Below are 14837 nucleotides of genomic sequence, written 5' to 3'. Positions count from 1 at the left end.
TTTTCCTTACAATCATCAGTATATACATTTTTTTACATATATGTACAGTGGTGCCTCGCAAGACAAATTTAATTAGTTCCGCGAGTCAATTCGTTTTGCAAAAAATTCGTCTTGCGAATCGCGGTTTCCCATAGGAATGCATTGAAATTTCTTTTTTTGCCCGTAGGAACTCATTGATTAAATTTCAATGCACCATCAGATCGCAAGATGCATTCGTCTTGCGAAAAATCCGTCTTGCAGGGCATTCGTCTTGCGAGGTACCACTGTATTTGTTGTTGTTTAGTCGTTTAGTCGTGTCCGACTCTTCGTGACCACACAACATAATATGTATAAGTATATACACTTATATATAGGCAACCCCCAATTTGTGTGGGGGTTGCATTCTGGGTCATTGCACACGATGGTAGAGCACGTCTAAGCCTGCCCTGTTATGCCCCCGCCCTTGCCTTATTCTGCCTCCTTTCCCTGCCACCTCCGGGGTCACAGTGATGAATGCATGCACTGCCATGTGTGCTTTGAATGCGTGCAAAATGGTTGTTGCCTGTATATGTCTTCCAGTCATATGGTGTAGGAGACCTGGTCCCTCTTTTTTTTAAAAAACCTCTTCTTGCCATATCTGCCATTTAACATGAGATGTAATGAAGCAGTAGGAAGAGAACTTCTTTTTGAATCACTGGAACTCCTTACAAACCCCATTCCTATTGCTTTAAGCTGGGCCAGGGAGGTTGGATGCTCTTGTCTGACTTAGTCCCATGAAGCTGTCAGACCTGCACACACAGTGGATGGGTGTACTAGGCTGGGGCAACAGAAAAATTGGTTTGCTCGAATTTTTGGTTTTTCACCTGTAATAGAGGATGATGGGATCGCAAAGGACTCTTCCTTCTTGCCCAATGAAATGCTCCTCAGCCTCTTCCATGGCTGCCTCCAGCATGACCTCAGCGACAGGGAGATCATGCTATCTGGCACAGATCATGTAACCTTCATGGAGCAGGTGCTGCAGCGGGACAGAGATGGCCACCCACCCCCATTTATGCTCCCAGTGGTCCAAGGTAAGAGGACATGTATGCAGCTGTCTCTGCCTTTCTCCATTCCCCTGATGACTTCTGACCATTTTGCATCCTTCTCAACAGAGCCTCCCAAGGCCTCTGTGCTCCCTGAACGTCGGGATCCAACCAACACCTACCATTCCGTTGGCAGCAAAGACAGGGCTACCTCTGCAGTTCCACACCAGGTACAGCATCCCCTTGACCTCTGTATCAAACTGCCAAGGATGCCAGACCCCAGAGAGCCCCCTGAACTTGAGAGCTTCCCTCTGCTCTGCTCTTTTGATGGAGATCTTTCTTGGGGTGATCTCAGTGCACATGGGCAGCAGCGAGTAGGCAACCAAATCTGCTCCAGTGGCTTGAATGAGTTGTAACAGTTCTGTCTCAATCAGTCATTGTTTTTGGATCTAAAGGGCTATGTGAATGGCTGACGACAGAGTTATCTCCCTTTGCTACCAAAAATGTGTGTCAACACACTTTGCTTGTTAAATCTGGGTGAGGAGCAGGGTTCCTATGTCAAAATGCTGTGGCCCATGTTCAATTAGTCTTTATTGTCTTAGGCTCCAAACAATACAGAGGCGTCAAAAGATGAGATCTTACCAGCACCTGAGGACCTCTTCCCCCAGTGGCGATGCTATGCCAAGCTGGTAAATCCACAGCATCTTTTCCTCACCTTCCTACCAGCTACATTTCCAGGTAAGGGAAACTGTATCAGAAAGGGAATTGGACACCTGCCTGAGGAAATGAAGTCATACAGAGATGAGACAGATGCTCGCCAATATGCTGTAGGCCAGGGGTCACCAAACTTTTTCAGCAGGGGGCCGGTCCACTGTCCTTCAGACCTTGTGGGGGGCCGGACTACATTTTGAAAAAAAATATGAATGAATTCCTGTGCCCCACAAATAACCCAGAGATGCATTTTAAATAAAAGGACACATTCTACTCATGTAAAAACACCAGACAGGCCCCACAAACAACCCAGAGATGCATTTTAAATAAAAGGACACATTCTACTCATGTAAAAATATGCTGATTCCTGGACCATCCGCGGGCCGGATTGAAAAGGCAATTGGGCCGCATCCGGCCCCCGGGCCTTAGTTTGGGGACCCCTGCTGTAGGCTGTGCCAAGGGATGCTGAATCCTGCTACAGGTTTAAATTCTCACTCTTTAAGGACTAGAAGCTTGTTGCTTTGTTTTCTTTAAGAGAACAAGATGCTGAATTGTTCATCTACCACCTGATTCCTTTCTTGTGTGGTACAGTAGGAAGATTACGGCAGATGTGATGGTCTGACTATGTTGGTTGCTATATATCCCATGAATGAAGCTGCGTGCAATGACAGCAGATAATGTGCAATAAACTCTTACCATCTTTTCCAGACATACAGAGGTTGATGGCTCATGGGACAGATAAATCTTCCAAAGAGCAGGAACCAACACTTTCCCAAGGAGAAAAGGAGCTGGAGACTGCAGGGGTGCTTCCAACCGTCAGTGTTACACCAGCCAATGGTACCAACCTTGTTTGGGGCTTCCTTGCACCACAGGCAGTCTCTTGTGTTTGGAATCAGATGGGAGGTGAAGGAGATAATGGAGATTGCATTAGGTTCTGGTTATAGGTGTTCAGAATCATACACTTTTAGCCAAGGGCGCAAACTTGAATAGGGTATATTTAATAATTTAAGATCCATACACAAGCGTATCATTGGGAAGATGTGCATGTTTATGTCAGTCTCTCTTGAACCCTGATGGAGACTTGCTGGAGCGGGTTGGGTGAAGACCCTACCGCACCCCAGAGGACATTGGGGATGTTTACATGTGCGGGCTGGGGCTGATTGTAGTCAAACAACATCTGGAGGGCACCAGGCTGGGGAACGTCAGTCTATGTTTCTTGTGCCTGCCAGCAGCTCTCCAGGAAGTCACCAGCAGAAGTCTTTCCTACGACCTGCCCACAAGATCATTTTTAAAACTGGGAATCCATTAATACCTTCTGCATGCAGAGCACATGCCCTTTTGTTGCAAAAGGGCAGGGGGGAAGTAAAGCACTACCTGAAGTGCCTTGAGGCAGAGGAAAGGGTGCACATTTCAACTGTGCTGCTCTGAGTCACACAAGGTGCATAGAAAGAGCATCATTTCCTCCTTGTTTGAGCTGTGAGCTTGAGGCTGCTTCTCATCCTCCAAGATGTATCCCGTCTACAGAAATTGGCCAGGACTCGGGAGACCCAGACACAGTGCCAAGAAGAGAAGGGCGTATCTCCTTCAGCCGCCAGACATCTCAGCTTGACCTGGGCGAGAGCTGCCGAGCCCGCTGCCCTGTCTATGTCTACAGCTGCTCCTTGGAGCTGCTGCGGGAACAGATGATCAGCCCCAGGGTAGATAAGCCTCTGCGGGACATCTTTTTCAGGTGAGCTCAGGGGCACAGGAAACCCGACAGCACCTCTGCACCTGCTGGGCAGATCTTGGCCTTCGAGGTTGTACAGAGGCAATCACTACTCAGTTTCCAGCCATTTGGGCAGGGATATGTATAAGCTCATGTATGTTAGGCCAAGCACTAGTATTGCCAGAGCCTTAAGAGAGTGTGAGATCTGGAGGGAAAACTAAGGTGAGGGAGGAATGTGGGCCTTGTCTTAGAATCTAGATAGTCAACATTGGATGATTTTGTCTTCCAGAAGCCAGTCAGTGGAGCGCCCCACCAGCACTCCCTGGCTAGATGCCAAGCACAAGGAATTGCTGAGTTTCTGTACCTTGCTGCAAGAGCATTCCCATCAGTGCTATGTGAAAGGTAAAGGATAGGTATACCCAGGTTGGGTTGCTGTCCCCAGAGTGGGAGGAAGCTGACTTTTCTGTTACCCCTCTGGGCCTGACTTCCTTCTGGAACACCAGGAAGAGGGCCTAGGCGCTGCCATTCAGCTGCGGCAAGCTTGCAATTCCCCATACTTAGAGTGAACCTCTACTATCAAAACCTGCTGTGTTATTCTGCTCCCCCACCCCCAGGTTCATCGTTTCTGCTGCTTACCATGTTGCTGTAGTTCTGGGTGAATCTGCAGGACCAGCTAGCTCTTTGATCCTCTGATTCTTTGCAGGGCTGTTCCAGAGCCTACAACAGGGTCACAGCATTAGCTGCCCCGATCTGCTCATAGCCATGGATTACTGTGAGGAGCTCTTGCAGGAGATAGACATCACAAGCTTTCTGCTTACTCTGTGCAACCACGTGCGGTCCTTCTGTGAGCGCCATCAGCACCTGCCCACCAACTTGGAAGGGGAATTGACGCAGGCCCCCCGAGCGCGGGGTGTGCTAGTCTCTGTTTCCAGGTGGGATGGCTGCTTCCATATAGAGAGATCAGAATGAATTGTAGCTCTGGGGTGGCCTTGGCAGCGTTGGAAGAATAATGTATCTTGTGGGGCTTCCCTCTGCTGGTCTTGTATGTAGTGGATTGTAGCCTAATAGGTTCTTTCATCCATGGCCCCCAAATGTCAGAGGTTTGCCAGAGTCCCATTCTGCACACCAAAATGGCTCTCCCTCTCTAATGTTCCAAGCCGGATTCTGATTCTGGAGCCATGCAAGGCTCTATATGGGGAAGGGAAAAACACAAATCATATCAAATGCACATAAGCAACGAAGAGGGCTTATGGACACTTTAGATCAGGGATGGATTTAAGCTTTTTCAGAGCTGTTTTTAATAGGGTTCCTTATTTGTTTTTTAAATATTTCTATTTATTGCATGTTTTTAGTTGTGTCCGTTTTAATTTATGCTGTGAGCCTTGTGGGCTGCATTGGAGAAAGGCAGGGCTATACATTTAAATAAATAAAATTAATTAGGTAGGTGTTAGTCTATAATGTCGATGGGCCTTGGTTGAATTTATCCAGCCTTCTGTTTTCAGTCAAATAAGGATCAAGATTGAAGCTGGGCAAGGAGTCAGATTACCAGGTCACCCAGTTCATGTGCATTTTTGTAATTGCTATGCTCAAGCAATTAATCTGCATTTCTCATTCTGGCATTGAAAGAATTTCACCTCCTTCCCCACCTTTTTTAATTAAAAAAAAAGCTTTTAAGCTTTTTCTTTTTTGCCTGTGGAAAATGAGCTTGCAAAAAAAGAAGTGTAAACAGTGCAGGATAAAATCTCACAGGGCACAGTTGGGCTGTGTGGAATTTTTAGCAGTCAAGGAGCAGCATTTAAAAGCTTCGCATAGCTTGCAGGAATAGAATAAATTATGCAAAATAAGCAAATAATTGCAGAATCTCTTAACATTTGAATGATCTCGATATATAGTGCGGATATATTTATGCAGATCAGATGATCCTTGTGTATTTCCTTAACTTATCAAGGGCAAAGATTACTTATAGTCATAACTTGGTGCAGAAAAACTGATTCTTTGAACAGCAATCCCATCCCCCCCCCCCCGGTGCAACAAATGAGGAAGGACATATATTTTGTAGGAGAACGAGATTCTGTAACCTGAAGTATAAATGATCCCAGGCTGACTGCCACGTCCCTCTGCACATGGAGAAGATACCACTCAAGCAAACCTGTAGAAATGAAGGAATTTGTGCCTCTATAGTACAGTAGAGGAGAGCAGGAAGGTTTGGCTTGCAAACTGAAAATGGGGCAGCCAAACGGAACTAGAGTGAGAAAGGAGAGACACTGCACCAGTTTAAAACAGTACAATTAATAAAACCGATATAGGAACACAGTATCACAGGTGTAACTGATATTTATAATTTGTGGAAAAGGACAAGCCATATGCCAACCATGAATAGATCTATGAAAATAGGTGCCACAAACCAACATAAACACCACCACCCCCTTTCACCAAAGAACCCCCAAGTGAGATGGATTGATTGATGGCCTGTCTGTCTTTCCCCCAGAACCTAATGCAAGGCGGCTCACAAAAATTAAAGCAAAAGCAGCTTTACACTCCCATGTTCTCTGTGGGTTCTTAGAAAGGCTTGTGGCGCAGCAAGCAACTGCAGCTTGCTGGTTTGTGGATGCATAAATTAATAGGAAGGCTGAGCACATCTAGCTACAGTAGAGATTTATTAAACCACTCTTTTCCAAGTGGCCTGAACTGGAAAACTATGGTTTTAAGGATTCCCTAGAACAGGCATGTCCAAAGTTTGGATACCACTGCCCTAGAAGTTAGGATTGGATTAGATCCTGGTTTGTAGGGAGCTCTTAAACCAGAGGTTCCCAGTTCAAGTATAATGGGAAAGAGTGACTGCATCCTTTCAATAAATCAATAAAGTTACAATGAATAAGTTTAATTACAACAAACGTAGTTTTATTATTCAGCATATTATTAAACATATTTAAGTGATTGCAAATCAAGCACAACAGCTCACCTTCCTTCACTATTTGCATTACTGTCTTCTGCCAGTTATTCTTCCTCACACTTTCTATTTGGCTGAATCAATAAATGCGCATTGATCTGCATTTAAGGCGTTTATCCATTAATCCTCCCCTAATCCAATCGTAGCACATAGGTTCTTTTAAAAATCAATTGACTAAACTTCCATCAAATTAGTTTTAGACAGGTTTGATATAACCGTAGTTTAGATAATTTTGAGATTTTTCTCCCGTCTCTAAATGCTATAAAATGGCTCTCTGAAAAGTGTGGCCTGAAGGAGCCATTGAGGGAAGAGGTATATATGTAATTGTTTTGTTTTGTTTTGTTAGTTTGTTCATTCATTTTGACAGGAGGAGAGGATTGGAATCCCTATGCAGGTGAACCAAGAGCATACACTACTTATTTGCCACATTCAAGGCTGAGCAAAGCTGATTCAAACACAATATTTTATGCTCATGTGTTCATGGTCAGAACTGGCTATACTTGTGGAGTGAATCTGTGAGCCGGGCCCTAGATTTCTGTCGAGGTTCAGTTCACAGACCCATCGCTCCAGAAGATGCATCTTCCAATATATCTATTTTTAGCACATGAAGCAGTTCTGTGTGCACCTGTGCATACCTCTTATTTCTGACCCATTGGGGATCTTAGGATGTATGGGGGAATAGAGGCATGTAGGCTGCTGCTGACTGAGGAGCAGGGAGAGTTAAGGTTGTATTATTGGGAGCACAAGTACACAGAGCTGCCTGTGACTGACTTCACTCTTCCTTGAACCTGCTGTGCAGTGCTGAGACGGAGGATTTTAGTGAGCCAGAGTCCCATGTTTCGGCCTGCCCTCCCCAAGAACCCAACCCCAGCTGCTGTTCAGAGTTCCCCCTCTCTCTGCTAAAGAGCAGCCAGCCTTGCCAGGCGCACCCCGACTTGCACAGGATCATCCAGGTAAGGAGGAAAGTGCTTCCTCTGGGTGAGGGTAGCTTTGATGGCCAAAGTATGTTCCCAACTCTTCCTTCTTCCCGTTCTAGGAAAAGTTCTTGGAGATTGGCAGCTTGCATTTCAAGCCCGTGCCGTCCAATCCTCATTATTACTTCTACTGCCCCCCTTCTGCCAAAAAAGAGGTAGGAGGATATGCTTGTGTCTTTGCCACCTTGCCCAAGGAGGCTCCTTTAAGAGGGTCTGGAAGGCTGTAAAAGAGCCAAACTTGGAAGGATACGTGTGGCACCCAGACTTGATGCACATTGCACATGTGGCTTCTTGTCCCCGTTTTAGGAGGAGACCTCTCGGGACCATACAGATAGGAAAGGTAGTGAAGACATGGAAAGTTCAGAAACTGATCTGGTGGCGGATGAAGGTAAGGGAAACTCTTCCTCACCTTGCTGTTCTGAGGACTGCTGTAACAGGATTGTAGTTAACCCTTTCAGCCTTTCACCAAAGCTCCATCGCTCCTTGAAAACACTTTGGCTTTTTTCGAACTTGCCCGTAGGCAATGCATCCGGCTATGGCATTGGGACAGAGAGTGACCCCGAACTGGAAGTAGAGTATCGGGAACGGCTGGACCACGAATTTCTAGAAGCCGACTCTCTGTCTGACTCCAACACTGTTAACCAGGACGAGGACTCCTTCAGCGTGCTGGGAGACTCTCTGGCAGAGCAAGAGCTGCTGGAACAGGACATGCCACCGCTCTTTGTGCACATGACGTGCTCTGTGAAGCTGCGCAGCCAGCACAGTTCCATGCCTGTTCGCTCGCTGCCCACCTGCCTAGGTGAATGGAAATGAGCCCTGGGGTTTGAGGTGGGGGTGGGGTGGCATGGCTAGGGTTTATGGGTTGCTGGAAGGGAAGGTTAGTTTCAGCCTCCAAGCAAGGAGTGGTGGGTGCTGGGGAGGGAGGGGAGGGATCATATGCTGAGGCCCAACCTCCTTGAGCACTTGGCAAGGAAGGCTTGAAGTAGCATTGTCTAACTCAAGTAATATCTCTTGCTTTCACTAGGGGAGGTACTGGGCTGCTTTGAGAGCTGCAAGGCGCTGCACACCATTGACCTCTCGGACCTGTGTGTGACCCTCGACATTTTTGTTCTGACCCTCCCCCTGGAAATCGAAACGGTGAACGATCTGCATCACAATAGGTGGGACTCCAGGGTGGCGGTGTGGGCAGGGGAGTTTGGAAACCACAACTTTGTAAGTGGCTTTGGCAAGACGCGAGGGCTGAGCCTAGTAACTCTTTCCCTGTCTTCACTACAGGTACACCTCTGAGAGTAGCGTCTCCTTCACCCGTTCCCCAGGGCGGCCCTCCTCCTTCCGCTCCGATGAGGAGCTTATGCACACCTTGGACAGGTTGCCCTCCACTGTGGACAATGGGTATTTATCCTCTCCATCATGTTGCTATGCTGGGGTGCGGAAATAGTGAGCCACTGTCCTTGACCGTTGCATTCTATTTTTCCCAAGGCACCCGGCACTTTCCAATCTTCCTGGAGTGCACAGACAAGCCGTTGAAGTTACCATGACAGAGGTGAGTTCATTTGGCCCTTGGAAAAAGAGACTTGCTCTGAGACTAATTAATATCCCTCCCACTCCTCAGCACCCAGCACTGTGTCCTGACCAAGCACCAGCATTGTGAACCTTGCTAAAAGCAAGGCCGCAACAGGGTTTGCGCTTTACTTAGGATCTAGACCACCATGTCTGCTGTCTTTACTGTCACAGATCCGCTGGCTTTTGGATGACGAGATTGTGTCTGCATTGCGCCATTCACGGACAATTACCTCTGGCACTTTGAGCCGGGTGGCTACCCATGTTTACAGTTCTCAAGGCCGCCCAAGCTGCCACTGTGAAACAGTCCCTTTGCAGTTCGTGTTTGGGCCTGAGAGCTCTCTGGAAAAGTTTCGTGAGGTAAGTGATCTTTCAAGCTATTGGTATATGAAGCACTTAACAACTTGGGGCCAGTTTACTTGAGCAGCCACCACCCTGATTTTTATGGGAGGGTGCTGTATATAAATACCTTTATAAATAAATTTTGATGCCCCATACTTGGTCACTTAGATTTGTGGAACTTGCACTTTCATAGATGTCACATAATGTACAGTAAATCTTTAGCATGCTTTGGAACTCCCTGGCTATCAATATTAGAGTCACACCCTGTCTATATTGCTGTACATTCCTGGTGAAAGCCTTTTCCCCCCAGCAAACCTACTCATCACCAAACTGGGAGGGGTAGCTAATTCTGCAGAAGACAGAATCAGAATTAAAAATGGCCTTAACAGATTGGAGAACTGGGCACAAGCTAACGAAATGAATTTCAATAGGAACAAATGTAAGGTTCTGCACTTAGGCAGGAAGAACCAGATGCACAAATATAGGATGGGAGACACCTGGCTTACTAGCAGTACATGTGAAAAGGATCTTGGGGTCTTGTTGGACCACAAGCTTAACATGAGTCAACAGTATGATGCAACAGTACAAAAAAAGAAGAAGAGCTAATGTTATTCTAGGCTGCATCAATAGAAGTAAAGTGTCCAGAGCAAGGGAAGTAATAGTACCACTCCATTCTGCCTTAGCCAGACCACAGTTGGAATACTGTGTCCAATTTTGGGCACCGCAATTTAAGAAGGATGTTGACAACCTAGAACATGTGCAAGCTGATCAAGGGTCTGGAAACTAATCCTTATGAGCTGGGTATGTTTAGCCTGGAAAATAAGAGACTGAGAGGAAATATGATAGCCATCTTCAAATATCTTTATAAATTTATTCCCCCCCCCAATATGACTTCAGTTTTCCACAGTCATTTGACCTTCAGCTCATAAACCCTAAACACCCCCAGCCCCCCCCCAACAAGCTACCTTGATGCTTCTCCATTCTCAGCCATTCTGTCTTGCTTTATGCCGAAGAAACTTGCACCTGCCTTTTGCTTGTTTCTAGACAGTCACCCCGTTCTTTTTCTTTCTTTTTTATGCAGGAGTTCCAGAGAATAGCCCTACCTGGCTATGTGCTCAATGCTGAAGACAGTGATTTCTACTATGTTTCCATCAGTCGCCTACATGCCCCCAAAGGTGGGCCTAGCCCCACAGTAACGCTTGAGAGCACCATGACTGGAGGCAGGTGTGAAAGCAGCATTAAAACAGAAGGCTCTTTGCCCTGCTCCACTCCCCCCGAGGAGGCCCATGGTCTCTGGGCATGGCCAGCAAGTGAGAACAAGCAGGAGACGGAAGAATTCCTGGACGTAAGTAGCCATGCGCATGCTGAGTTGGGTAGGGTGATCTGGAGACGTGTTTTTTTCTTAGATGGATTATTGATGGATGCTGTTTGGAAAGGGTGTTTATTGGGAACGGCATGTTATGGATTGCATTCTGGTAATCTGATACTTCTTTGCTGTGTTGCAGTTGTCAGATGAAGTTCCACAGCCAGATCAAGCCCATGCTTCGGAGTGTGGCTCCTTGGATGAGGAAGCTTCCGTGACCCAGCCACAGCCTCTCCCGTGCTCCTTGGAGAAGTGGAACAGTGAGAAATCTCCCTTAGCAACACCATCTGTAGCGAGCCTGGCAGACTCTGTGACTCCAGGTAGGGAAGATGAGCTGGCATCTCCACCTGAATTTTGGAGCAGGGGCTGGGGAGTTCAGCCGTGTGGGGTTGCTTTAGCTCATCCTGCCCCAAACTGGTGCCCTCCAAGGAGATTTGGACTTCAACTCCCAAAACTCCAGACCACATGGCCAATGGAAATTGTAATCCACAACATCTGGAGGGCATTGTGCCATAGAAGGCTGATTTAGACAAACACTAGGTTTGCTAAGCAGTTCCTTTAAAAAAAATTATACTTTTCAAGTTTATACATTTCACTAATTTTGTACATTTCACTAATTCTACAATCATTTTAACATTTCAAAACTTGACTTTCTTCCCCCTCTTTCTGCGGTTCCTTAAATTTATCTTTAATATCCGCTGCCTATCCAAATTAACTTTCCAATTTCAACAAGTATTATAAAAATCCTGTGGTTTACCAGTGCTGTCCGAAATTTACAGAAATTCAGGAAAAGCACATTCTATAACTTTCATCGCAGAGAGGGCAGTAATTGGGTGGGTGGGGGGGGTCATCTAGGCCACAATACCTTTATCTATTTTGAATACCTTTATCTATTTTGAAGGTGTGTGGTGGAGTCTCCTTTGGAGGTCTTTAAGCAGAGGCATATGACAAGAATGCTTTGATGGTGTTTCCTGCTTGGCAGGGGGTTGGACTGGATGGCCCTTGTGGTCTCTTCCAACTCTGATTCTATAACTTTACAAGAAGCCATGCAAAACCAGTCTGTGAAACTGGTCGAAAAGAAGAATTCCTGGGGCCAAGCTATTCAGTTTCCGCAAGCTCTTTGTTTCAATCCTAGATATATGAAGCCAACTGTAATAGTATTGTACACCCAATCTGCTAGCATTTGAAAAGGTGTGTGTGTGTGTGTGTGTGTGTGTGTATGTACATGTACATACATACACACACACTAGCTGGCCCGGCCACGCGTTGCTGTGGCTCATCCCTGTGACTCCCCCCACCCTGTTGAGATGCTGTGGAGAGGGAAGCTTTCCTAGCTGCAGTACCAGTGTAGCCGTCACTAGAGGGCGCTGTTTTGCAACCTCTCCTGTGCTCCCAGCATCCCTGGCTGTCTATGAGTTTTGTGTTCAGGAACAGTGGGGTTTACCTGCTTTACCTGCCATAGATGTGACATCTATCTACGCAAACGGTATGCAAACCCTTGCATATCCGCATGTGACGTTGTGTCCAAATTTTAATGCAATTGGTCAAGCGGTTTTGGTGAAAAGTGGATACTATATATATATATATATATATATATATATATATATATATATATGTGTGTGTGTGTGTGTGTGTATGTGTATATACATATAACACACACACACACACACACACACATATATATATATATATATATATATATATATATATATATATATATATATATATATTACTGAAAGGCTTTTCAGAACCTAGAGGCTGACTGGGTGCTTCTTCTTCAAGGGACAAGTGCTTCCATCAGTCTCTGAGGCTGCAGTTATGCTGTCAGTCCAAGATGGATTCTCCATACTTCTTGTGGCACTGGGAAGCCATAGGAAGGTGGTTATATTTGTTGAAACATCGGAAGATTATTGCCGAGGTTTCATGTAGAATTTGGCTCATGATGATCCTCTGAAAGCGATTAAGCGACTGCCTTTTAACGCCATATAATGGAACTTCTCTGCCTTACCAGTTCATTAAGCTGGCTTTATTGCCACTCTGTTAGGTTTTGTTTCAGTATTCTGTTGTGTGCAGGTCAATCAGCCTCTCTTCAGAGGAAAAACGCTTTTCAGGTCTCCCTTTTGTGGAAATAGGATTAGAAATGTAAGGATTACATGGGGAAGTGCCAAGTACTTGTCCATGCTCCTTTTTAATATGCAAATGCCTTCCTCGTTCTAAGGAGTGTGTTGGTTTCACCTACTTCATCATTCTTGAGAGGCCTTTTGGTGCCTTTTACTAACATACACTGTTTGCTCCCTCATATTTTCAATTGTGCATTGAGATTGAACCAAAATATGCCATTTCACCCTTGCGAGAGAACTGGTGCTTATTCAAGTTAGCATTTTCACCCCAGGCCTGACTGTAATAGCAAAGTCTCTCCCTTTCTCTCCCTCTCTTAGGGGTGTCCATTAAAGTGCCTTTCTTTGTAACTATGCTCCAATATTGATTTTTCTGTAATCAAAACCACTTTAGTGCTGTTGGGCTCATGAGATTGTAAGCTCTAAAAGGCTGCCATGTGTCTTGCTGTCGGGCTTCTTTATGAAGTCAATCTTGCTTTGTTTCTTACATCAAACAACCCATGCAGCAGACGGGGTAAAAAAAAGAAGCCAACCGCTTTGTGACATGCTGATCCCCTTTTTCTTCCCAGGTTTGTTTCTTGTTGCCTGGGCTTGTACATGCACAGGTTTTTTTTGGGGGGGTGTGTGTGTGAGGCCGGTGCTTAGATTGAAATCTGGCCCCAGAGCAAGGAGAGAATTGGGGGGACCCAGGAGACCTCAGAGCAGTCTCTCAATATCTCTCTTTTCTTACAGGCTGTGGGAAGCAGCGTCCCAGTCGGGTACAGAGCCTGGTATCGAGCCAGGGCAGTATGGATTCCGATCTCCTAGGTGAGTGGATGAGCCAGGTCATCTTTCTCAGTTGGGTGGAGGCAGGTTTGTGGCAGAGTGACAGGTTGCTCAGCTGGGATTATTTTGCCTTGAGGTCCAGGGGCATCCACTTTGTGGAGATGGGACTGCAAGGGAACCACCATGAGGCTCTCTCTGCCCTTGACTTCTTGTCAAAGATGGATTGGCCGAGCCACTCAGTAGATGCAGTACATTTTCATTTCTTAGGCTATGATGGCGGGAGCAGTGATTCCGAATGCGAGGAGGCAATAATGAGTGACCTGGAACCCAAGTGCCCTCTCATGCCTGATTTCTGGCTGATTGTCAAAATCCACCAGGACCGGGTGGAAGTCTATTCCCACACACGGTAACATCCCCTTTCCCATGCCCTGCTCACCCCGGGATTCTGGTTCCCGAAATGGCAACTGTGGCTTTTACCCCAAGCTCTGCATGCAGTTTCTCCCAGTCCCCCTGATCTTAGCCTTGTGTTATATAGCTGGCTTCTGAGTTCTCCAGACTTCACTTGTACAATCTGTCTTGCTTTTTCCAACATGAAGCTAGCTGGCCTTGTGCCTCTGCCAGTTTCGTGCTAATGCTGGAAAAGGGCGAAGAGCCCAGGCCGTGATAGTTATAGATCCCTCCCCCCAGGACTCGTGCATTTTTAATTTCAGTTTTTCATTGTTGACTGTGTTCAATTCATTACTAACGATCGAGCAGGAAAACATATTGTGCATATAGTCTGCTGTTGTGGGAGCTCTCTCAAACGTTCTCCTGAGCAGTCTCCCTTTTCCTTTCTGTACAGCAGCTTGAGTGCGGTGAAAGCAACGCAGAATGAGGAAGGGGAATGTGGGCATCTTCACCATACAGTGGTAAAGAAAGTTGGTGAAATCTGCCGCCTTGTTAATCAGGTAACTCTGGCACATTCGGTCTCTCTATACTGACTCCTTGGTAGCAGGAATATCTCCCTACTAAGTTCCAAAAGTTGAATTTGGCAAGGTCACTCATTAGCCAAAATATTTGAAAAATTCAAAAAGCTACAGCTTTGGCCACTGGAAAAACCACCCAGATCTTTTCTGCTCGTGGAGTGGAGCCGTTAAAGAGAAACTTCATACACCTGTGTATATCTATACACTTTTAGATATCTTTTCACCTTAAACATGAGGACTGAGATGCTGATATTTTAAATGAGGAAGCTGGGATGTACCAGCTTCATCACATTATGTTATGATTACAGTCGTGCAGACAAATATTGCCCTTGAATTTCAAGGCAGATACCAGTTTCTTCTACAGCCAGACCTCCTGTTGTGAGG

At 46.0% G+C, this 14837-nt stretch overlaps 1 protein-coding gene across 3 annotated transcripts in view; it reads left to right on the top strand.

Annotated features, from left to right (window-relative positions):
• SZT2 (SZT2 subunit of KICSTOR complex) overlaps window positions 1–14837 on the top strand; it is a 79459-nt gene that overhangs the window by 33326 nt on the left and 31296 nt on the right. For 2 of the 3 annotated variants that reach the window (XM_060276975.1, XM_060276973.1), the window contains exons 22-41: window positions 852–1049; window positions 1131–1231; window positions 1604–1739; window positions 2421–2549; window positions 3237–3441; window positions 3707–3819; window positions 4121–4349; window positions 7167–7320; window positions 7404–7496; window positions 7648–7729; window positions 7862–8140; window positions 8366–8501; window positions 8617–8733; window positions 8821–8884; window positions 9076–9261; window positions 10325–10588; window positions 10749–10926; window positions 13456–13530; window positions 13756–13894; window positions 14330–14435. In XM_060276975.1, coding sequence (XP_060132958.1) covers window positions 852–1049; window positions 1131–1231; window positions 1604–1739; window positions 2421–2549; window positions 3237–3441; window positions 3707–3819; window positions 4121–4349; window positions 7167–7320; window positions 7404–7496; window positions 7648–7729; window positions 7862–8140; window positions 8366–8501; window positions 8617–8733; window positions 8821–8884; window positions 9076–9261; window positions 10325–10588; window positions 10749–10926; window positions 13456–13530; window positions 13756–13894; window positions 14330–14435 — 2984 coding nt within the window. The remainder of the gene's footprint in view (window positions 1–851; window positions 1050–1130; window positions 1232–1603; window positions 1740–2420; window positions 2550–3236; window positions 3442–3706; window positions 3820–4120; window positions 4350–7166; window positions 7321–7403; window positions 7497–7647; window positions 7730–7861; window positions 8141–8365; window positions 8502–8616; window positions 8734–8820; window positions 8885–9075; window positions 9262–10324; window positions 10589–10748; window positions 10927–13455; window positions 13531–13755; window positions 13895–14329; window positions 14436–14837) is intronic. The other variant, XM_060276974.1, reaches the window with a different exon arrangement.

The sequence above is a fragment of the Zootoca vivipara genome, chromosome 7 (assembly GCF_963506605.1).
Source record: "Zootoca vivipara chromosome 7, rZooViv1.1, whole genome shotgun sequence".
NCBI classification, from domain to species: Eukaryota; Metazoa; Chordata; class Lepidosauria; order Squamata; family Lacertidae; genus Zootoca; species Zootoca vivipara.
The sequence above is the reverse complement of the archived record's forward strand: the minus strand, read 5'-3'. Positions and strand labels throughout refer to the sequence as shown.